We start from the raw sequence: 24,339 nt of genomic DNA on the forward strand, positions 1-24,339 counted from the left end.
TAAAATATAAAATATTTATTTGTCAAACAAGATAATCTCTTAATGGTGAACAAATACAAATGTTTATTTGCTTTTAAAAAAAATGTAAATCTTAAGAAAAGTGGATACCTGAAAAATTTACATTTGTGCATCATGATTATCACACAACAGTAAATATAATATACTGTACTGATTATTTAACATGTAAAAAACAATAATGCTATACAAAAAAACTATGACCTATACATTGCTAATGTCATGATTCATTTAAATCCTCCTGTTTCTGGATGCTCCAAAACATTAGGAATGTAAAGAAGAACAGAATTTGCAAGGGACTTTTTCCCATTGTCGCTTGTGGTTTCATTATATCAGTTAAAAACAGCTTCCTATCCTATCTTTGCAAAAAGTTTTAAAGAGATCAAATACCACTCTCCACCCTTTCAACTTAGCCTTGATGACAGTTCATCATTATTTTCACCGTATTCCACCCAGAAACCTACCTACCACATATCAAGCATAAGTAACTGGAAAACTAATCATTGAAATACAACCCAAAGAGATACTTTCAACATAAATAATAAGCGTGTGTGTGATTTCTGTAATTAAAACTTCTTAAATGCCTTATAAGTTGACAGATTACCCTGGCTTCTCTCATGGTCCAGATTTTCAGAGTTTTTTTCTCCAAAATGGTTCTGGCTCATCAACAGCGAGAAAATAATCCCTTGCAGCTTTTTATAATTGATCTACATTTTCAGAGATCATGTTTCTCAGTCCTTTCAGAATGCCTTGTGACTTTTTAACCAAACCTTATTACAATACCAAATTACAAAACTGTATTACATTGTATACAAAGAGTTCTTAAATCAAAGAGGCCTAATGGAAAAGGTATTTAATCTTGGTAGAGATATTAAGGACTTGGAGTAAAGTGTTTTATGTCCTTCAATTGTGAAATTTCGTCAGTGTAAACAAATAAATAATTATTTACAATCTTTGGCAAAAACAAAAAAAAATGACTACGCCTCACAAACGAAAAAGGCAAGACAACATAAATAATTTACAGAAGAAATTATAATACAGTCTAAATATTAACATCTTCATCCCCCCAGACATTTTAAACTTACAAAGGTTCACTTCCATTGCAAATGAAAATCCTCCCTGTTAAAATATAGGGATTAACTAAACAATATTCAAGATGGCAGGAAATAAGATCAGTAAAAATAGGCTATATGTGCAAGAAAGCTTGAACAATGTGATATGGTAATGAAATACAATACAGTCAAAACAAAAAAACTTGGAAAAATCACCTCTTTACTGCTTGGCAGATACAAGTGAGCACTTAAAGCTTCTTATGATGTGTGCATCTTTAAAGCATCTACATAACTGGGTGAAATCTGATGCAGCAAACCATGACATCTGGTCTGAACACATGCTCATATCTGTAGCAAATCAAGTTGATGTAGAAACTGCCAGTAAAGGCAAATGTTCAGTAAATCAAAACAATTATAATATACCATTAAAGAAATGCATACATAAAAAAGTGGTTGTAGAACTTCAATGATCCCTTTAACATGAACAATGAAGATACTTGGTATCTTCTAGGCATATATATGGCAAGCAATTGAAAAAACACCTTAGTATTGTATATGCAGTGTATTATATGATTTACTGAAGGCACGTGAATGACCAGGTACAAATGTCCTTGCTCTCTTCAGGGCAGGGGTGGAGCTCAGGGTGGATAAGGGCTCCCTGTGATTGGGAGGCAGAGCTGAGCAGTAATAGGCCCTGAGCAATATGGAGAGGCAGGCCCTCCATCTCATTGGCCAGGCAGGTAGGGGAAAGGATGACCAGGGACAGACTGAGGTGAGCTGGTGACGATGTCTGTACAGTACTTCACTGTTTCCACAGTAACCATAGCTCAATTATCTGCAAAAGAGAAAGACAGAGTGAGACTCCAGGGTGAGTGTGTTTTAAATTGGTATCCAGATAAGAAAGAGGCTGGCAGAACAGGAAATGAAAGACAGGGGGTGTGATTTCACAGGATAGCCAGGGCTTCATTTTGCATGGATAGAAAAGCGCGGGTTTACATTTATTATGGGCAGCACAAGCAGTATCTATAAACAAATACAAACCCGTACCTAAACAGTATGTGTGTCAATACATGCTCTTTAGAATCATTTAAAGTCTGCTCTGATCAGACTTTTAATGAGATTATAAAGGCACAATCTGAAAGATGGTGTTTGAATCTGAAATTGTGCTAGGCAGATAAAGTGTGTAGATCTATATGTAAAAAGACAGTTCTAAAAAAAAAAAAAGACAGCCAAAACCAAACTGACATCACCATTACCTTATGAATACTGTGGGAATCTCTAAATGATAAAATAACATTTTAATATAATACTGTATTTGGAAACCAAATATTTCCATGAAACATTACCATTGAGATATTATCTTATTTACTTTTCTGAGACATTTTTTGTCTTGCTTATACTAAAAGACCGACATTTTATAAGTTTCACTGAACGTCCTTCCTTATCTAAACATCAACTTTTTAACTTTGAATTATTCTGCTAAAAAGCAGTTAAATTTATTAGTCACTAGAGGCTGATATAAATGAGCAGGGGATTTCTCATGATCCCATTGAGAATGAGCCATTGCAGAGCTATTCTTTTCAGGACAGTTGCTGGCAGTAAGTAAGTCTCTATGCACCAGTCTCTGTGCCAGGAATTCTCCAAAATCTTTTCACTTCTCAAGCAACCCAGGGACACAGAGCAAAATTCTACTTTGATTTACAGCAGGGGTGTGCGTCTTTATCTGGCAGCCCATTACACAGCCAGCTTGGAATTGTTAAACAATTGTTAATTGTTTCTTTATGTCTCAGTTCACTGTATGGTTAGACTCTTGTACAGCACAGGGAGACATTCATCCACTCCTCCATCTCAGCCATTTAACCATCAGTCCTTTGACTTCCAGCAAACTCCATAGTGCTTTACAGGAAGGTAACTGCTGGTTGGGGATCACCATATTAATGAAATGACCCAGGCTCAAGACGGAAACCCCTGTGGGCCACAGAGCTCTGAGCGAGGGCTTTCACTGTCTGACCCACTTGGGAACCCAGTCTTTTAGGTTTTCAATGCAGTTATGTCTGAGCTAGCCAAAGAAAACATGTGAGGGCTGCCCAATGGTTCAGAATAAAAAAAGTCATCAGCACTTACCTCTGCACTCGTATTTGAGATCGGAGAAGAAAACAAGCTCTTGAGAGAAGACAAACAGCCCTAATCTTCCTCCAGCAAATGTCTTGTCATATATAGGCCCTGAATCAGCCATAATTTGCTTGCCTTCATACACCACAACCCTGTAAAAAAGAACAGAGTCTTACAGGAAGAATGTACCCTACATTATCCATCCCAAAACAGTTCTACTCTATTAAGAAGTGTGTTTGAGGGTATTAAACATAAGACAAAGCATAAGAATTTACTGAGCATTGGCTATAATGACAGAAAATCTAGATTACATAGTGTATATTGTACTACTTTAAACATACAGGATACAGCTACTGTACATTACCATGTGTTTATTAGAATTCCATATATCCAACATACAATACTGTTGAAACAGTAGAAAATGTTTTCCAGACAGCTGTTATTCATCATCCATTTACATTGCACATGCTAATTTGAAAAATGGAACTGCTGAGAACAATTTGACAGGATCAGATATGGTCTTCAAGTTTGAGAATCTTTAGCAGATTCATTTAATTTAAGAAATTTGTAGAACTTCATAGGTGGTATGTAATAACAGCAGAGAAGTCAAACGTAGTGACTGATCTCATAAATTGGGAAAGCTGTAAATCTTTTGTTAATTATTTTCCAAATGTTTTTGATCTGCAGTTGATGTTTTCCTGGTTTTTTTAGTTTTTATGTTTAGTCCATATACAGTATACACACAACAGCAAGGAGTAAATCTTTTTAACAATTTACTTTGAACTTTACATTTTAGCTATAGTTAAGCATTTCAAAGTTTGAAAATGTGGGGAACATATGATGCTGAACTTCATTTTGCGCAGTTTTTACCTGGATATTATGATACAAGAAGTAATAAATGTCATAAATGACAGTTTTTGCATAAGGTTTCAGATGTCAAAATGTTTTTCAGTCAAAATACAGAAAACAAAAACACTTAAATTCTGAAATCATAGAAAGATTCTTTAGACTGTGCCACTGAAATGTATTGCTATCACTTTAAGGTAGATCAGTATTAGTCCTGATTCATCCATACCTGATGAAACCAGTTTTAGGCCGGTGGATCAGATGCCATCTGTAAGCAGTGTAATCCTTCCACCCAATGTTCTTTGGATCGTGCCACAAAGTACGAACCTGAATAATAATCCCGGGAAAAGAAACCTTATTCCAGAGTCTGGTTAAGTCATTAAGAAGTGCTGAAAGTACAAAATCTCCTTCATTCATTTTGACAACTTCTACTAGTATACTTCCAGACAAGTAAGGTATTAAATCATGGAGAATATTTCTAACAAGGTCTCTTGTTTATATTGGATCCATTTTAAAGATTCAAAACTCTCCAGAGCAATAATCTGAACTCAAATTAAGATGGCTTTATTGCCATACTTTGAATCTGAAACAGGATACAGAAGTTATTCTTGTTCAATTTGACCAGGAATAACTTTTACATCTTGTTTATTAAAAAACGCAGGACAGACTAGTCATACTGTACATCTCCTTTCTATTCTATCTAGTTGTATAGCTTCTTTCTGGTAATAGAGATTTATTTCATTTTTATGGTCTTCTCTTGTAATTATCCTTTAGCTCAATAGACTTGACCGTTCAAGGAAAACATTTTCCAATCTTGTAGCTATAATGACAGTATGGAAGAAATGCAAAAATGTTAGCTAATGTTAGTCTAGTAATTATGTAGGTCAGAGTGCTCTCTATTAATACAGGACATTAATAATGTCTGCTCTGTGAATTAAATGGAATCTTCCTGTTGAAAACTTCAGCAAGGAATGAAAACTGCTGAAAAGCAGACACACTGTCTACATTTTTGCATTTCTAAGAGATGCTGCCAACTGATATATCACAGTGCCACGAATAATAAAATACAGGCAACATACTGCTATTTGAGTGCTGCACAATGACAAAATGGCAGTGCCCTGTGAGCACCAGCCTGCTGGCCAGAGCCTGGGGATACCCACCTGTCCTGGGGTGTTGCCTGTGTGCCACAAAGCATTGCGCAGGTTCTCTCCAGTACCTGTGGTGGAGTTTACTACTTTTAGAGAGACACCTGAGATGCCATATGCCATGGATGGCTTCTCCTCCCAGTAGGTCTGTGTGATTTGCTTCCACATCACCACATAGAAGCGACCGCTGGACTGGTAGCCAAATACAAAGCCTGCATAGTCATCGTCACGGTCCGTATTTACATAGAAGGTGCCACTGAAGTCAACAGCATTGAACTCATCATAACCTAGCCAGGAAAACACAAAACATCAGTCCCATGCTTTGGCCTGTATCCTAGGAAAACATACCTTTATAGAAAAGGCATTACAATTTACAAAAATGTGTATACCAATGTCATTGTGAATTTTAGATCAACTTTGAACATTACAGACATGGGTCTTTTAAGAAAATATTGCTTTCTCATTAGGCAGTATAGAGTTTGTTCATTTAATACATGAACTGCACAAAACGTAACATGTTGTCTGGCTCAGTGTATAACTACTGCATTCCTTGCAGTATATTCCTTGATATGAGTAAAATCCATGTTACTTTGCCAAGCAGTTGCAATTCCTCAATCTGTCTTGGACTGTTTCATTTGAATCTGTGAAATTGTAAATTGTAAATTGTAAGATCAGGCTTGCAAGGCATTTCCATAGAAAACCTTTAGAAATGAGCTCTCTGTAACTACATACATATACAGTACATGAACACTTATGCTCACCAACTGCAATGCCTGGGTCAGAGTTAGCTGTTTGTACAAGTTCTTTTCCTTGATGCCGGACCACCCAGTTTGGATCAATCTGTGTGGTGCCTTTGGGATCCAGGTGAACCATCTGGAACTTCCTGAAATCTGTCACGCTGATGTCGAAGTTTTCAGGACAAACATCAAATATGTCAGGAATACTGTCGTTGTCAAAATCATCCTTGCAAGCATCTCCTCGGCCATCCCCTGCATCAGGACAGTCACAGATCACACAATGCCTGCTTAAAAGCATGTATTCGTGGAATTCTGCATCTTATAATTGCTGGCCATTACAACTTCAAGACATTTTCAGTAAAATTTATGAGGCTCATTTTATCAAAACTAAAGGTGCTTCAGCCTAAGACTTGATAAATGATGGAAACGTCTGACAAATTAGCTTTGCTCAATTCTTTATACATGAAGTTTCATTATAAAGCAATTTCATACCAAAATGATACCAGAGTGCTTTACATACAGGGTGAACACACTAGATTCACCACTAAAGTCCAGCACCCAGCTAGGTGACATATGGCAGCGATTAAACACCGCCATCTCACAAAAGAATAGAGTAGTTTTTAGTATTTTTGCTTTGCTTCATTCTGCCATGTTGGAGGTGGTAAAGTGGCCAGAAAAATTAAGTGGAAGTATGCTTTTTAAATCTGATTTTTTAAGCATATTAAACATTAATGAAAGGACTAAAAACAATGTTAACCAAAGAAGTTGGTTAATTTTTTAAAGCAGAGTACAATTAACACATTAAACTTCTTTGTCTTGCAAGCTGCAGGTGTGAGAAGCCCATGGGGAACATTCCACGATTATCCATTCTCTATTGATAAATAGTCTATCATTGCATCAGACAGAGTTATGACAGCACTCACAAATCACCCACTTAGCTACTGGCTACTCATTCCTTGTTGACAGACTAGTATAGACTGTCCATGTGTCAATATTTTAGAAAAGGAAATAAGGAGAGGAAAATGTTGTATGTACAGTATATACATATGGTACTGTATATATATTGTATGAAAGAGGAACCATGGAAAATGAAATAAAACATGTTCTTTTGATTTAATAAAGTGTAATAAGGTCACTACTTTCTCCAATAAAAAACATATGCTTTGTTACTGTATCCTGCTATGTTAATGGATATGTTGAAATACCAACTATTTCATGTTTACAAAAGACAACTTTAGGGAATTTTTAACAAAATTTTGTTTTTCCAATCTTGGTAAAAAGTAAATAGATGATATTGTTCCAATATCTAAAATAAACTTTTAGCATAAAACTATTCAAGAACATTTTTGAGACACATATGGGCACCCATTTGTACAGTTTACAAAAACAGATTAATTGCTCCCTCCTCTCACTGAGTAGTTTCTACCTGTGCTGCAGCTTAGGTACACCGTGTATTTGTGCTGCTAGGAGCTTTTATCAGTGATCCTAGCTCATTAAGTGGTGCTGATCAGAGACCAGGTGCGACTGCCTCACCGTCAGAGTCCAGCTGGTCACGATTGGGCACGAGTCGGCAGTTGTCGCGATCATCTGGCACACCATCGTTGTCATCATCGTGGTCACAGGCGTCACCTTTTCCGTCTTTGTCATGGTCAGCTTGGTTGGCATTGGCGATGTAAGGGCAGTTATCCAGGTTGTTCTGATGGCCATCCTCATCTATGTCCTGGTTGTTGTCACACTTATCTCCGACAAGATCATTATCTGTGTCTGCCTGCAGGGGGAGACATGAGGCATTTAATTTAACTGGTATATGAATACATCTGCAGACTATACATTTTCAGATTGCAAGATGAATAAGAAAATTCTAGTATGCATCAGGTTTTCTCTCTTGCTTTTAAAATATTTAAAACTTATTGAAAAACCCATGCATCTCTTTATCCTATCCCATCCACAACACTGTACAGGTTGTACTGCATGTTTAATTTAACAGCATTATCATCATTTCAGTACCTGTCATAGTTCTACTGTATGTGTCCCTGCTCTAATATAATATTTAATACTGCACAAAACACAGGAATCTGTGACTTGTTCACAAGGTATTTTGTTCTCATGTTATTAATTTAATGGTCACTGAAAATAAAACAATACGTTTAGACTATATGCAGTTGATTTATTCTGAAGGTGAACTTCAGGAGACTTCAGAGAGAGGATAGGCAATGCTTTTGTACCACGGTTGGTTAACAGTCTGACAGTGAAGGAAGAGTCTCACACACCTGGTCAGGATTGTGCACTAGGGGGCAATTGTCACACTGGTCACCCACTTTGTCCAGGTCTGTGTCCTTCTGGTCAGTGTTGTACACATATGGACAGTTGTCATGCTCATTTAGAATCTCTATGGGAGGAAAACATTTTGTGAGATTCACATACTGTATATACACATTTATACTACTTGTGGGAAATAAAAAAGGTTTCAAGCAGTCAAAATATTAATTTAATTTTAATAGCTATAGTAAATTGAGTGTTTATTTTGGTTCAGTTGGTTTGTGCTTTTCCTTCTGTAGAATTAAGATTATCAGCTTGAAGTGAAAACTTCACCGTTGCATTTGAGTAGTACTACAAAAAAGCTCAGCACACATTATGTTAAGGCAAAGTACAGTATATAACAAAAGTCACAGTGTTCAGAGATGCACACACCATCTCCATCTATATCAATAGCACAAGCGTCTCCTTCTCCATTATTGTCAGTGTCAATCTGCGCTGGGTTATGTTCATAAGGGCAGTTGTCACAGCGGTCACCCACATCATCCTTGTCATAATCAAACTGCCGAGGGTTGTATAAGAGAGGGCAGTTGTCCTAGAAAAGACACAAAAAAGACACACAAAACTTATATTTTGTGAGCCAAACTGGAATGTTCTCAGTGATTAACTTGGCATTTCCAAGAATCAAGTAATCTTGTTTTTTAAAGACTTAGTCATAAATAAATCTGGATTGAATCTACTATAAGAAAATATTAAGTTCCACAATAAAAAAGCCCTATCAAATCAGTCATTTTAGCTATGGAAGTGTGCTGTGTACAGTTAATTCCGTGTTGTTTTTATAATGCTTTATACTGAAGAAAGAAGACAGAAGGAGTATAAGTAATACAGACACTTTCCTAGAGCTATTACTTGATAGTACCTGTCTTGCTTTGTCCAGATTTCTGGGCGTGTGAATAACCTAGACCTACCTGTTTATAGCAAGCTCTCACCAAACTGTAGCACTCTTATATGAGCTGGCAAATTGTCTTACCCTTTCATCCACAATGCTATCATTGTCATCATCCTTGTCACAGGCATCTCCCTGGCCATCCTTGTCAAAGTCTTCTTGTCCAGAGTTAGGCAGGTTAGGGCAGTTATCCTGCAGGATTAAAAAGTCTCTCAGGCAAATGTTTCAAAAAGCATTCCACAGACAACATTTGCTGTTATAGTCATACTAAGTTTGATGCACTGTCCTTTCTAGTATGATGCATTTTAAGCAGAAGTACTGAGTCTTTTCAGTTGTCCTATATTTTTCTTGTTAATATTGCAGAATTCCCTTATTATCCATCAAGTAATTTCTAGAATAAATGCATTACAATGAAATACATCTTTAATTCCATTGATACAGTAACTCCATTTCCACTCTTCCATTAACTAAGCAAGCTATTTAACAACACTAATCTCTATGTTAAAAAATAATTAAATGAAACTTGTAACTCAGGGCAGATGTTATTACATAATAACCACTCTACCAAGATATCATTGGTGTTCTTAGCAAATGACAATTTATATTTCTAAAATATTTATTTTTTATATAACGGTCTACTTTCCACTACTTAATGCAATTGCTGTTTGAAGTCTTCATTCAGAGAACACACAATAGTGATGCAAATTATTTCAAAACTACAATGAATGAATGAAACTACACTTGTGCAATGAGATTTGCATGCTGCTTTTGTGCAATGAGAACCACACTTTACAAGGATCAAAACAAAAAACTACATTTCTAGTCAAAATCTAACCCAGATCTCTGCAATCAGACTCTCATACTGCTTTGTTCTAATTTAAATGGCACGGCAAGATTCAGTCATCCACCGCTGAGCCTTAATTTCCCCCAGTTTGTTACACCTGACATCTCCACTGATCTGCTCTGACAGAGGCAGCAGTGTCAAGCCCCAGGGTGCAAAATAATCCACTGACCTATGTTCTTCCCAGGTCACTGGTACCACCTGCATTAATAACGCTAAACCACACAGACACACTCCATGAGTGGGATAAGCAATGCACAGCCTGGATACAATGAAAGCCACAGGATGGGAAACTGCAGCTGTTTGCAGGGGTAATAATTACACTGTCTTCTCTGACAATCTGGGAAAGTTGCTGTGAAGCAACAATTTGAAATAACATTAATCTTATCTTCTCACGTAATAGTCTGTATACAGTATATCTACTAAGCTTAAGATGTTGTCGCAACCTAGTTACCATTCCAGATGTTTAAAAGGAATCTGTCTATTTTGTGGCTCTGGCCTTCCATCTGTCTGCCATTTTCATAGGAATGTTCCAGTTGGTATGACCATCAGAGACTGAAGTTATACAAATGCTCCTTTTGTAGGTCCTTACCTTATTGCAGTGATAGGTAGCATTTGCACCACACACCAGATTCTGGTTGGGCCAACCATCAAGGTCTGAGTCCTCTCCACAAATGATGCCATCTCCAGCATACCCAATCTTACACTCACATTTGTACATGGGGTCACTGAAATGGCTCAGGTAGATGCACTCCGCATACTTGTGGCAGCTGTGGGTCTTGTCCTTGCAGGGATTCTCAGGTTCACACACCTGTGTGGACAGAGGGACTTGCTAAAGAACCATTGAACACCATCACACTGCATTACTCACTTTGAACATTTAAAGAGGACCTTTGTTCAAATCCTGTTGAATCTCATCTACACTCCACACTGCTGCACCAGGTTATCACTGCAGTCTTCTGAGAATTATTAATTAATTATTAATGTGCCACATTGGCTTCCTTGCATTTGCAAATAAGACACAGGAGGTTTTCTCTCTTGTAGATTTCTGATCCCAGTTTACATCCCAATCGGTTCACTCTAAATGCTCAGCATATGTTTACTGAAAAAATATAAATGATGAATTCATTATCTAATTGCAGGGAACTAGAATTGTGGAGAAAAAGATACACTCCATCTTCGGTGAGTGACATTGTGAACAGGAATTGTTGTTCTTTGGCTACAGCCCAGCTGAATCCAACAGTGTATGGAGGGCTTTGGAAGCTATAGAACAAGTTAATTCAGGGTTCTGGTCCTGCATTAACCTTTTAATTCATGAAAACCCCAAAGTGCATTCTGTTTTAGCAAGCTAGACACGGGTACAAATGAGAAAAATAGAATATGACTTGATATGTCATCATGTTACCAAATAGAAAATGTAATGTTTCCAGAAGGACATTAACTGTTCAGGAAATCCCTGGCCAGGTTTCACTTTGTACATTCTTCTATGGCAAAGAAAAATTGATTTTAATTGCATTGTGGCAGTAAGGGGGAAATATCTAGTCTGTTAAGTATATTTTCCACTTCACAAGTTTGCACACAGCACATCCATACTTTACTGAATAGCGTAAGAACAGAGATAATAAGATATACTATAATTCAGCCCCCAAAAGAATTCCAAGACTGTGACGGGATAAGAGATGGTAGACAGTTTCTGTTACAGCTAACAAAAGAAGAGATTCTTTACCACAGGGGTTTTAATTGATGGTGTTTGGGCAAAGAACTGGCGGCCCAGGGGCTATGCTAAATGATCTCTCCAGAGGTTAGGAATGTGCAACACTAAATCAGGGAGAGAATTCAATACCTCACAGAATGTGCAGCTAAAGAGAACAGCTCCTCAGATGTATGTAAATCCTTGTTTTGTTTTTCTCTTGTAACATAAAGGCCATTAATTATCATGTGTAAATGTCTCCAAGATAAGTAAAAAGCTATATTATCATGCCAGCACAGTTTGGGAGAAAGGTCTTATTTTTAAAATATGCTTTTAAACTAGAGCCAAAGTCTTAATTAATAACTGTATACAGAACTTAACATGATAGACTTTCATTTTTTTATGTGATACAGTTGTTGTGGGTTCTAACCCATATGTTGAAGGTTTTGTGCTGTCTCAGTACTGAGCTCCTCATAGGTAAGTGAGTGAACCTGCACAGTATCACAAACCTGCTTGTTCTTCTTGGCAGCCTCTATGCCCATTCCAAAGGGCTGTGTGCCCTTATATCGTGGTGGACAGGGCAAGCAGTGAAAGCCAGGATCAGTGTTGATGCAGCGCTGAACATTATTGACCTTGAAGCACACATCGGACACCAGGTCACACTGCAGAAAGAAGACAATGTTAACATATGATAACACAAATTCACTAAGCAATGCAGCTGGATTTTTTTCACCACTTTGTCTACTACATAAACATAAAATTCCAAACATCCATACAGACAATGCCAGGTATTTCTTGGGGTATATTGTAGTTCTGAGAGTAGTTATCTCTGAGGAGAATAAAACAGTGCAGGTTTTAGCTTCGGAGGTCCTCTCTTTTTTTTTTCTCATACCTCATTAAGATCTTCACAGAAAGTTCCATTGCCACGGAAACCCACAGGACAGGGCCCGCACTCCCAGGAGCCATCAGGAGAGCTGTTACACTCCACTCCCGCAAAACAGGGGTTAGAGAGGCATCCATCTGCCCAAACACAATATTCAGCAAATAATGAGGACAACTGCAAAGCAGATACTTTGAATGAATACACGGGAAACAGAACCTTAAACATAGTTGATAATCTGTGAAAACAGTAACATTTTATTTAATTCAGGGCCACCCTGTTTCCTGCTGTCTAGTTTAAAGGAAACATGCAGTGTAAGACAAAGCCTTTACTTTAGCCATAGCTTTCCTGTTATCAGTCCAGGAAGTGTCCAAGTCTGGAAAATGTTTAAACTCTGTTTTTACAGCCCTCTTCAAGCTTTGATACAGTAGTCGCATAGCGTGGGCAATTTCAGTTGGCACTGAATAGTCTTTCATATCGCATTGCTACAAAACACTCATGACTTTACAGGGAGGCAGGGTGAAAGACCACATGTACTGTAAGTTAAGCAAACAGACAGGGCCACAGGTAAAGCTTGGTACATACCAATAGGACAGGCATGGTCATTGCAGCTCTCATTGCCGTTGGGATCTCCCATGCACTTCTTCCCACCATACTGGGGCTGGGGGCTGTTGCAGACTCGTGTACGCCCCCGCAGACCCTTCCCACATGTTGCCGAGCAGGTTGCCCAGGGAGACCAAGGACCCCAGCCACCATCAACTGCAAAGAGATGTTTTGGAAAATACACAAGTCAAAATGTTGCAAATCGCACATCCTCTGGAAGACTATCTATGGTGTAAACTAATCTAATCTCACAGAATTAAAAGTGTCTAGGGTCACAATGAAGTCTGTAGCCATGAAACTGGATTCTTTTTTATGTTGTTATTGAATTTTGTTATTCCTTGTGCACAGGATGCAAGGCAATTGCAGAGTCATAGGGCAAGAAGCAATTTAGAATAGCCAATAATCTTTGGGTGGTGGGAAAGCAGAGCAATGAACACCTGCAAAAACATGGTGCAAATGTACTTCACATAAACAGAATCTGGGCTAGAATCAAACCTAGGACCCTAAAGCTTTGATTCTGGAGGGCTAACCACCATGCCACCCTCTATTACACAAGGTATAATAAAATGTCACCCTACTTAGGGTATTAGTGTATTCAAGAAAATAAGTAAACATTGTAACACTTTCAAATAATCTTTCAATTAGATCAGTGTGAATTTGGAGTTTTTATTGATCAACATCTGTTACCTGAATGCCTCCAGAAAGTTGCTGATGTCAGAGGTGAAAACAAGCAAAATATAAAGAACATTAAATGAAGCTTATAACAGATGTGTGAGGGGAAGGTTAGATCCTAATCTCGCCTACTTCCACTCTCCCACATATGTATTTCTCACCTTCTGAACTTCCATTTTGCACATTTCTCCTTGTGCTCTTCCTGTCACCATATCTACACTCTTGGGGCAGCTCCCTAGCTCATTCCTTGTGAAAACAATGGGTGTTCAATCAGCCTTATCCTTCTTATTAGGTTGCTGATCTGTCAGCTAGGAGACTTACTTCAAATAACGTCTAATACATTCTTCCCTCTATCACATTCTTTAGAATCTAACTGAACTACTGAATTAAGAGAAATGGTTGATCTGAGGGAGTATACTCACTGGGACAGGGCTCTGCCTCACAGCGCTGAGTCTCTCTCCCACTTCCCTCACAGTTCTTGCCCCCCAGCTGTGGCATTGGAGCATTGCAGTGGCGAATACGAGTGACCATTCCCTCTCCGCAGGTCACTGAGCAAGAAGACCAGGGGGACCACAGACTCCAGCCACCATCCTGACGGACTGACCCAAACACATAACTCCATCAGTGCATTGAACCTAGAGCACTGCTCCAAAAGCCTTTTGGTCAGGTGTTAGAGTGAATTTGTCCTCAATAGATTTACTTGCTAAATAAAGGAATATATAGACTTTATATAGATACATGACTTAGAATTAGTTTAGAAAATAGTGAGTGTATTTAATTTTTTTTCATTACTTTAGAACTAAGATAGTGTGCTGGAGATGACTGATAGGGATCCTGTTCTGAGGTACTGTATGATGCTAGTGTGTAATTTAATAGGAGGGGTCAGATTAACACAATGCCCATACATACAGTAGGCATTCTGAATGGAAGTTAACAATGTGAAGATGAAATACAATAGACCCTTTGTTAAGAATAGGAGGACATTAATATTAGCTTTAAACATCTTCAGAGATTACAGTGAGAGCCAGATTAGGTTATAATATTTCCCTTTGCAAGGCTACTGGGAATTACAGTGTATGCATTCCAAGGAGACATTACAAAGGAATAAATGGTAATTTTCTGTTACTGTATAACAAATGCCTGTAAATGGTGAAGCACAAATAAGAAAAGACACAATAAGCACCGTTAGATGATCTTTTAGGAGCAGGGTATTATTCTATCTCAGCAACACCCATTAGGTAGGGCCAGGGCCACTGTGGAACTGTCCCCTGTGGCTACTTTAACAAGACCTTTTTGTTCTCTATCCAGCTGGTCAGGGCTGATGTTTATTTTCCCTGTGAGTTCAGCTGCTTTACACATGGCAAAGGATTAAGATAGTGCTCCTAGGTTTCCTTCTGAAAATGTTCAACAAGATCTCACAATATCACATTGCAATCATGGGGGATTTTCATCTACTGTAACACAACTCACATCCTTCCGAAATATACCTGCTACTCTACCAGTCTGACAGCTATCCATTATTAACTGCATATTAGTGCTCCAAAACAACTAATTCTTATGTAAAACTAACATGTCTTGTTGCTTATCTTATGCTGATCACATGCCTTTGCTATTCCTTCTTTCGTTTGAAATCTTCTTTACAGTATATCTGTTCTAGTGACTAGTGCATAGCTGTATTTATTTTCAGTTTGTCCATTGTTTAGTCAGGTAAGTTGATTGTTGCATCTAATACACATGCAGTTATTGACACCTTTTTTTTCAATTAACATATTCTGAGGCTAGTAGCTTGTTTTGGAAGATGTAGACTTTCCATGTGGTTTCAACTTACAACGGCTGTCACATTTTCCCAGGCTGCACCTTCTCGTCTGGATGGAAGGTCCCACACAAGGGTTATTGGTGGCATCACATGAACGGCCTCTCTGCTGGGTGCCTGTACCGCAGGTCACTGTGCACTCAGTCCACTCTGACCAGGGTGACCAGCCATCCTCACTGTCCTTAGCTGATCACAATCAACATGCATGGAATTAAACAAGACCGACAAATAGCCAGCCGCAGAATCTCACCCACTGCACTCCTTAATTACAGTGATGGTTTAAGGCTTTCAAAACACTAGGTTTTCAGCTGGAACTAAATTTAAACTCTGACATCATCTCTTCTAACCCACAAACCACTTCAAACTCTGGGACCATCCAGCCTGCGGTTTATCTTCCAGGATAAAAAAACATAAAAAAAAGTGTGGTTTGCCCTAAAAGAAAAACAGAATCCTAACAGCTCTCTGTTATTAAAACATAATAAATGATAGAGCTTTATTTGGCATTTGACAAACTGGAATGCATAGTTGTTAAAGGATCATAGAGGATCATAGAGGTTAAAGGATAGTTAAAGGATCTTAAACTATCAATTACATTTCTTTATGCAGATTTATAATAATTATTCAGGGTGTGTGAGTTCCTGCTTGCATACATAGATAAAATGGGACAACAAAAAGATTCCACCTTACAATTAAAAAATACACAGTATTTTTTTACACAGTGCTTTACTCACGAAGACACACAGGACAGCATTCTCCCTCAATGAACGATGGACTAGCACAGGAGACTGCTGGGCAGGTGATCTGGTTGCACACAACTTTGGATTCCTGTTAAATACAGACATTATCACTTTTTTTTATAAAAAGTCCATTTGTATTTGTAAAGAACTCTTTTTGAAAGTTACTCATTAGTGCTTTTTCAAAGCTTAGAAAACAAATATGCATTTTTAAATCCTAAGAAATTTCCAATAAGCCTCCTTCGGAAAAAATGTTAATAACAGTAACATCTGGGAATTAAGTACAGTAATTACTGTACACTTGGATGGATCATTTGTTCTTTATGATTAAAGTAATGCACTTTTTTTGAGTGACTCATTTGAATGCATTAACATAGCACAGTTATACATTTAATATAATAAGTCCAGGAGACTATGAATATGAATAGAAAAATATATTTATTCAGATTTCCCATCACATACAGATGTGTGCATATGGGTATAGGACTTCACCTTGCAGGTACACTTGGTGCAGCTGTCCACAATCCAGTCTTCCTTGTCCTCAAAGAGGCGTCCATCCTGCCAGCACATGTCCTGCTCTGAGGGGTTCTCCATTTTGTCTAGGATGTTCCGCATAATGCCGTTTTCTTCAGTCTAATAAAATAAGAGGACATTGTCACAAGCAGAGTTCATCTTCTGTTTCAAACAACACGAATTGTAATGTTATTATTGTATCAAGAACTGAAACAGGGATGCACAAATCTGTACATGATATATAACTGGTATATTGAAAATCAGTATAAATTGATATACTCTCATTAATGGCAGGAAAGACATGAATCATGGGACTGCTGAATCATGGGACTGTTTGGGATGTGGTGCTCCTAGAGGAGAGAGTCACCATTCAGCCTGGATGAGCCTGGGGGACCCCAAGTCATTCAGAGTTTAATCAGGGATTATTCTCAAGCACTCCTCTTACACAGTGGGCCCACAGGAAGACAAAAACGTTTAAACAGACCCAGACATTATGCAATTCATATTCATAGCCATGGACTACTTCCGATCCACAGATGAAATGTCCTGGTAAAATAAACACTGAGGGAAAACCAAGTTGCACATATGCTAACATGTCTCCCTAATATGGATACACGGTTCCCATTATAATTTTGTTTTTATTATATTTACATACTCAAGCACATTTTTTTATTTCTCTTGATCAAAGGTTTACAATTAAATCAATCTTACACATTTGCTTGATGTCCAGGTCACTGGTAAAGATATGTAGTTTTTTAAGGAGATTATTTGGATGCAGGATGTTTTTACTATTGCTAATTTGTTATTGCTGCATTTGTAGTTCATTACGGATTTAATTTAATTTCCACCCATGGTGAGGGCCACAGAAAGACATACAGTAACCTGTCCTGGATGTGTAGGGTGTAAGGCAAGACAGGGGGCACATAATTGCTATTACCAGGGATAAGAAGCCAGTTCATCAGAGAGCCACTGAGAAATGGACAATTTAGAATTGGTCAATCAAACATGCATTGAGTTTATGAGAATATCTATAAATAAATGAAGGGTGTATTGTCCTTCTCTTGCTTTTTGGAGGTGTGAGCAAACTTCTTTCCCTGAAGAAAAGTCATGTGATTAGGGTAGAGCATGCAAAATCCACACAAACAGTGATAGATATGAACCCTGGAGTGCCATGCCACTTTGGTGCTCATTATATTAATATCCAACCACTTCATCCAGTTCATGATTGCGGTAGAGCCAAAGTCTATCACTGCAAACAATAGGCTCAAGACAGGGTGCACCCTGGATGGGATGCCAGTCCATCACAGGGCAGACACACAGACACAGACATGCATGGGGCAAACATACAAACTCCACACAGATAACACCATAGATCTGTAACTTAACCCAGGGCCACAGTGCTGCAAGGCAGCAATGCCACCCATTGTACCACCAAGCCACCCTTGTTTGAATATATTCAATAAAACTGTAACTATAGCGACTAAATGTCAGAGCCTGTTGGTTCTTCCATACCTACCACTTTCTGCAGGCCATCAATCAGGTTGCTAACTACAACACGCAGCCCTTTCAGCTCCTGGAACATGGTGCTGAACTCCTCGCATGAGCGGTCACAGAAATCTGCTGCCTGGTCCGTCTTCTGGCCGATGAAGTTAGTCGTGATAGCAGGGCTGACGTCAACAATCTCTGTGCTCTCACTCACAGCATTGACTTCCTCTGAAAAACAAAGAAACTGTTTGAAGTGACGCACAGCATAATATTTCCACCCAAGTCTCACTGAGAGATTTTAAAGGGTTACAGTATGGTCTGTGCAAAGAAAAAGAAAAACAACTGTGCCATTCTCAGGCTTATAAAAAGATACCCTTGCAAATACCCTTGTGAAAAAGTGGATAAAAGATATCTTAATATACCCCAAGCAGACATTGCACAAGATATTTCTACAAAGCAGATGGAATTGTCTTCGGAATATAGTCTAACTTTTACGCGTGTTATTCTATTGCATGATCATATTTCTGTCAGGTAAATTTGAGCTCTTTCTTGACTATTTTTGAGTGCTAGAAACTTGGAGAATGTTATTTATCTGGATATTACCGAACTGAACAAGTAAGATATTGAAAATGTGTGGGTCCACTGCAAATCACAAAATCAATACGTCAGCTACAGTATAATGCATTTATATAATAATGAATTTCTAGTTAGGTTCTAATTATTTTTTTTTTATTTAAGTTAGTTTTGCTTTTTACTGACCTGTTTTAATTGGATATAAATCCATTATGCTGTTGGTAGAAGTAAACACAGAAGTTGCTGTATCCATTTCTATCTGCTTTATCAGGATTCATGGTCATGGGGGAGCTGGAGCTTATCTTGGCAAGCAATGGGAGAAAGGTAGGCTATGTTCTGGATGGGATGCCAGTCCATTACAGGGCACACACCACCACAAACATGCACAAACTCACAGCAGGGGCAATTTTCCCAGGAGCCAATTAACATACCAGTATGTTTTTGCACCATGGGAGAAACCACAGCACCCAGAGAAAACCCACATGAACACAGGGAGAACACACAAACTCCACACAGATAGCACTCCAGGCTCAGAAATGAACCCAGGTCCCCAGTGCTGCTAGGCACTGCACCACCATGCCACACTGTGTCTGTAATTATAATTTAAATTACTGTTTTGCAGTGAGATTTTTTTACACAAACTTCAAAATACAGGATTTCTTTAGAGAGGTAATTTGGTGACAGATTTCAGTTTCTTCTACCAGAAACAAATGTGTAAATGATTCAGATACACATCATTTTAAATACACTGTCATTCTGTACAAGATACAGGAACATTAAATATCTGTTGTTGGTCGAAATATTGAGGACAGTAGGGGGTGGACGTTCAAGACGTTAGTTCACTCCATCTAAGCAAACAGTGAAACAAAATACTAGCTGTACCAGCTCTGAAGAGTGATTCCACCTCTAATTAGAATGGAGACCTGAGAGCGAGGTTTCATTTGAAACACTTTAATCTTTGATGTAGTGGAAATAAGTCTATATTAAGAGTGTTAATATTTACTTATACTTAATGGCTACAAAGAGAAAAGACACAGATTCTTGGAGAAAACTAGATGTCTTCAAGACTGTTATACACTACTTCAAAGGGGTTATTTGGTTTCACTTAATTCAGAGCTCTCCTGCAGTATCCTCAAAACTCAATCCAGAGCCTGTGACCTTTGGCTGGTAACCAAGTCCAGTGGCTGGACCCTAGAGGAAATATTGTGTACACTGTCATCTGTTCCCACTCAACACAGGGTCTGCATTCCTTGCAAAACATGGCTGGAGATTGTGCTCCACCACGCCCAGTGAGAAAAATTGTGGCCAAAGTTATTCTCTGAAGGAGGTTCTCTGCTGGCAGCTCCACACATGAACTCACTACTGACGTTAAAAAGCAGACCCTGATTTTAACCATGGCAACATGTTTAGGCAAAGCAACAAACACTGCCAATGGAAATAAATCTGCATCTGTATATCTTTTTGGTGCACAATTGTTGAACTTAGAGCCCAACAATGACAATACTTTTACCCCCCTCATAAATGACATAATACAATACAATTGTGTAGCTACCATGACCTACATAGAGCAAGAATCTAGGAAAAAGTTCAGCTTCAGTTGGAGTGTTATTGAGGATATTCGCTGAGATCATTTCACAAAAAAAACACCTGCAGTACGCATCTTTCATGTGAAATTCCTAGGAATTAATTAGTCACAGTGCTCAGAGAAAAGCCATGATGTTTAGAAAGCCCGATAAGAATGATTACATGACAACAGAGTACGGTGCTGTCACTATATTGGTTATTGGATTGTGTTTTTTTCATCTCTTGTAGTTTTTGTAGTTATTTAATCTCTAGCTTCTTAATCAGTTGGACCTGGCAGTACTTCTGATGAATCTTTCTGCTTAAATTTCTCAAGTGTAGTTCTGAAGGGCAAGAAATGAAACTTCCATTTCCTTAGGTTGTTCAATATATTTAATCTTGTGCAGATTACATTAATTTATTATTTAACTCATGAAAACAGAGCTAAGTGCCACAAAGAAATACATTTAGTTTAGAAACACCAGCTGGTAACCTTTAGCATATCAGTAGATAATTGTAGTAACCTCAAACTAGTTACTTTCTATTATTTTATTATTTAATTATAGATTTCTCTTCTAGGACATTTCTTTGCTTGTCACTTTCAGTTTTCAATGTCAGTTGGGCTGATTAATTTGAAGGTCTTCTTATGACAAGCCTGCATTGGATGTTGCATCTTTGAGTTAAGTACTCTCCTTAATAAGATACAGCTTTTCTGTCCAAACACAGACAAGATTATCCATGGCAGGAGTGATCATTGTCCATAGGGAAGGATGCACAAGCAGAAACTGAATTAATTTTTCACTGAACTGCTCGTAGCTGTCAAAAAAAACTTTAAAATTACTAGTGCCTGGAATAGCGGTGGAATGGAACCTCTTCTTCACAATGTCTTCCAGATCTGCACCACCTTTTATTCTCAGAAAGGAATTAACTCAATTAATGTGTCAGTACTTTGAAATCTGGACACTGTTGAAGACCTACTGTGTATGATATAATGTATATTCTGAAATCCTGCATAATTGTACACATTGCAATCAACTTCAACTTCATTGTGTTTCAGGCAATGCAACATGTTGTTGTGATTATAGCCAATGATTTTGGAGGGTTTGTCCACACATGAGATTTCTTACCTGGCTTGCTGATCTCACAGCCTTTGTTACGTAGGATGTCCTCCACTGAGGTATCAAAGATAAACCTCACGTTCTGCAGCAAACCCTGGAGGACAGAGGCTGCAGTTATTAAAGCCCAAAGAACATACTCAATATATTACATGAGAAAGACAGTATCTATACTCAGACATTGTTGGCGTATAATGAACTATATGTTTTTAATGTTATCTGGAGCCAGAATTATTCAAATTCAACTGTCCCGAATCTTGGGTTTAGAGAGAGATATATATTTTAGGTTTAAAAGCTAAGCTAGAAATGTTTTAAATACATTTATGACAACTTCCCAAATTAGATTTAGTTAAATCGTTGATTAATTGTAAAAGCCTTCAGGGACAGGCTTTTTTTCTTCTTTATTGTAAAGGCATTGTAGTAGGACACACACACACACACTGGCTGTTTTACAAAATCAACATTAAAAACAGGCCAGGAATACAATGCTACCCAAACTAGCTCTAGAAAAAGCAATCCAAAAAATGAAAACGTGGGTTGTTAAAAGAAGAGCCTCATGGCTTCCACTCTTATTCTACAGTATGTAACCGTCCTTACCCTGAAGTGATTTTCCCGAATGCTTCCTTTGGCAACATACATCCGGCTGCCATCAGCACGCAGGTGCTCGTAGAAGGGCTCGTCCAGAATGAAGGAGTCAAAGAGAGTACAGCCGATGTAGAGATTGGCGTTCTCTCCATGCACGTGCAACGTGATGTTCTTCCACTGCGAGTCCGAGAGCTCAACATCCTCAAAGGAGACCACGTTCTGCGAGCCGTCCACCCAGTACACAAGGTCCAGTGTGTCTGCCTTGCCGTTGGAGACGATCTCAAACTGCCGCTGTGTGGAGCCAGGCCCCTCTAGGGCCAGCAGGGTGCCCCGGGAGCCCCTGTCCTGTCGTATGGTGGCCAGAAACACAAAGCCCTCATTGTTCTGCATCTGCTGCAAGATCTGCCGCAGGACAGCCGGGTTGACGTGAGGTAAGTGATCGAAACGAATGAAACGATACGCAGGGGAGTTGGGATCTTGACCTCGGAACTGCTTGGCACCCAGAGTCTTTCGGGTAATCTTGCTTATCTCAAACAAGTCAAAAACGCTGTTGTCTTCCACCTCATCATCTTGGAGAACATAACATCGACAGGGAGAGTTAGAATTCGGCTTAATGGGTTTTTAACCATTGGAAAAAAACAAATTTTAAAAATCACATTTAAATGTGTCACTATGATTTTAATTAGAGAACTAAATAACCTTCATCGTCCTCAGCATTCTTAACATTTTTTTCCAGATGAAGTCTGATATTAGTGTGCTCCTATGTATCCATCATACTTTCAAATACTTTTATGAGCCCTTTAGGCTTTTACATGCTGAATAAATTGCTAAAAATATAGTTTTTGTTGGTTGAAAGTATTTTTAAAATAATCTTAAAACACAAAAGGTTATATATTGTGCTATTTCAAAATATTTCTAAAACAAGTCCAGATACTGAGTATGAGGAGAAAATTCTAACTTTTTGTAAGCTATCTTAATTTCTAAGGATGGAACATTAATATCTTCAATGATGTGCATTTAATTACCTTGAGCTTTTGATGAAGCACAAAGAATAAATAATACAGGCAGCCACAACAGCCTTCTCCTGAGAATCATTACTCCTTCAAACAGAAAAATACAGACAATTACAGTGCTCACTATATTACAATTCACACAGTTGAGGTATTTTAACACCTTTTTAACATTTATTGAAATAAGTTTAAGATAAATCAGAATCACTCTTAAATATATAGCATAGGCAAAAAGTCACTTCCATTTAAGAACTATAAATTCTTCTCTGAAAGCTATGAAATATTGTAATTGAAAGAAATGCTTACATTTGATGAAAAACATTTATTTTAATTACAAAGTATCAAGAAATACGATCTTCCTTTATATATATACACAGTATGTGTCTTATAGAACAACTTTTCATCGTCTGCCCAATCTCAAAACATTTTACCGAATGTTACTTAATAACAGGGCATAGTAACAGTCAAAAATTCACTCTTTTGTAATTAATCGGAATTGCAAAACCGCAAGAATATGAGGTCAGCATATACATAATATATATACATACAATGAACTAAAATCCTACTTTATTACTTGCTGCTAAATTTACAGGTTTGGGAACTCAGGATCGCTTACTAAGCTGCTGAGAACTCAACAGGGTACTCCTTTAGATGCCGAGGCGTATTTTCTAAAATAATTTAAGAAATAAATACAAAGTTGCCTATTATAACCTCCCAAATAATCTTAATTTCTAAAATCAGATTATTACCTGATCAAAGTGCAATCCTTGGAAACGTTAAAAATGTCTTTAATAGTCCAGTGATGAGGGATGTAAGTATGAAAAATGAAGAAATATCTTTTTATGAAGCACTTTCAGTTGAAATCAGGTGGTATACAGTACAGCTGTTAAGTCCACTATGTCCACACGCGTGAAGACTCCGGGGTTAGTGGCTCGAGGGATGTAGTCTCTGCTTCTTTTATACTGTTTAGTCGGGTGCTGTCAATCACTTTCAATCGGAGCTGTCTGGCTCTGTTGCTTCGGCGCAATTACATAATTCCCCTCTGATCGTGCAATTTGCTCTCATATACCTGCAGGCAGACCCCCAGACCCAGCCTCTTTCACCCCCCTTCCAGGCCGATCTCCCTTCTTATGTAACAAGCCCGTCCAGACTCCAG

General features: G+C 38.1%; 1 protein-coding gene across 1 annotated transcript; it reads right to left on the reverse strand.

The window, feature by feature from the left end:
• thbs2a (thrombospondin 2a) lies at positions 1 to 24,339 on the reverse strand. The gene is made up of 22 exons (XM_088609740.1): positions 23,933 to 24,339; positions 23,199 to 23,273; positions 22,186 to 22,742; positions 21,601 to 21,685; positions 18,372 to 18,568; positions 16,835 to 16,975; positions 16,340 to 16,433; positions 15,624 to 15,794; positions 14,218 to 14,394; positions 13,106 to 13,279; positions 12,533 to 12,660; positions 12,150 to 12,302; positions 10,543 to 10,761; positions 9,194 to 9,301; positions 8,599 to 8,758; positions 8,178 to 8,296; positions 7,441 to 7,675; positions 5,932 to 6,159; positions 5,186 to 5,457; positions 4,255 to 4,352; positions 3,192 to 3,331; positions 1 to 1,902 (listed from the first exon to the last, which is right to left on the reverse strand). The coding sequence occupies exons 2-22, from the start codon at positions 23,266 to 23,268 to the stop codon at positions 1,895 to 1,897; spliced, it is 3,534 nt and encodes a 1,177-aa protein (XP_088465866.1). The 5' UTR covers positions 23,269 to 23,273; positions 23,933 to 24,339; the 3' UTR covers positions 1 to 1,894.

The sequence above is a fragment of the Lepisosteus platostomus genome, chromosome 17 (genome assembly GCF_059453375.1).
Source record: "Lepisosteus platostomus isolate fLepPlt1 chromosome 17, fLepPlt1.hap1, whole genome shotgun sequence".
Taxonomy (NCBI): Eukaryota; Metazoa; Chordata; class Actinopteri; order Semionotiformes; family Lepisosteidae; genus Lepisosteus; species Lepisosteus platostomus.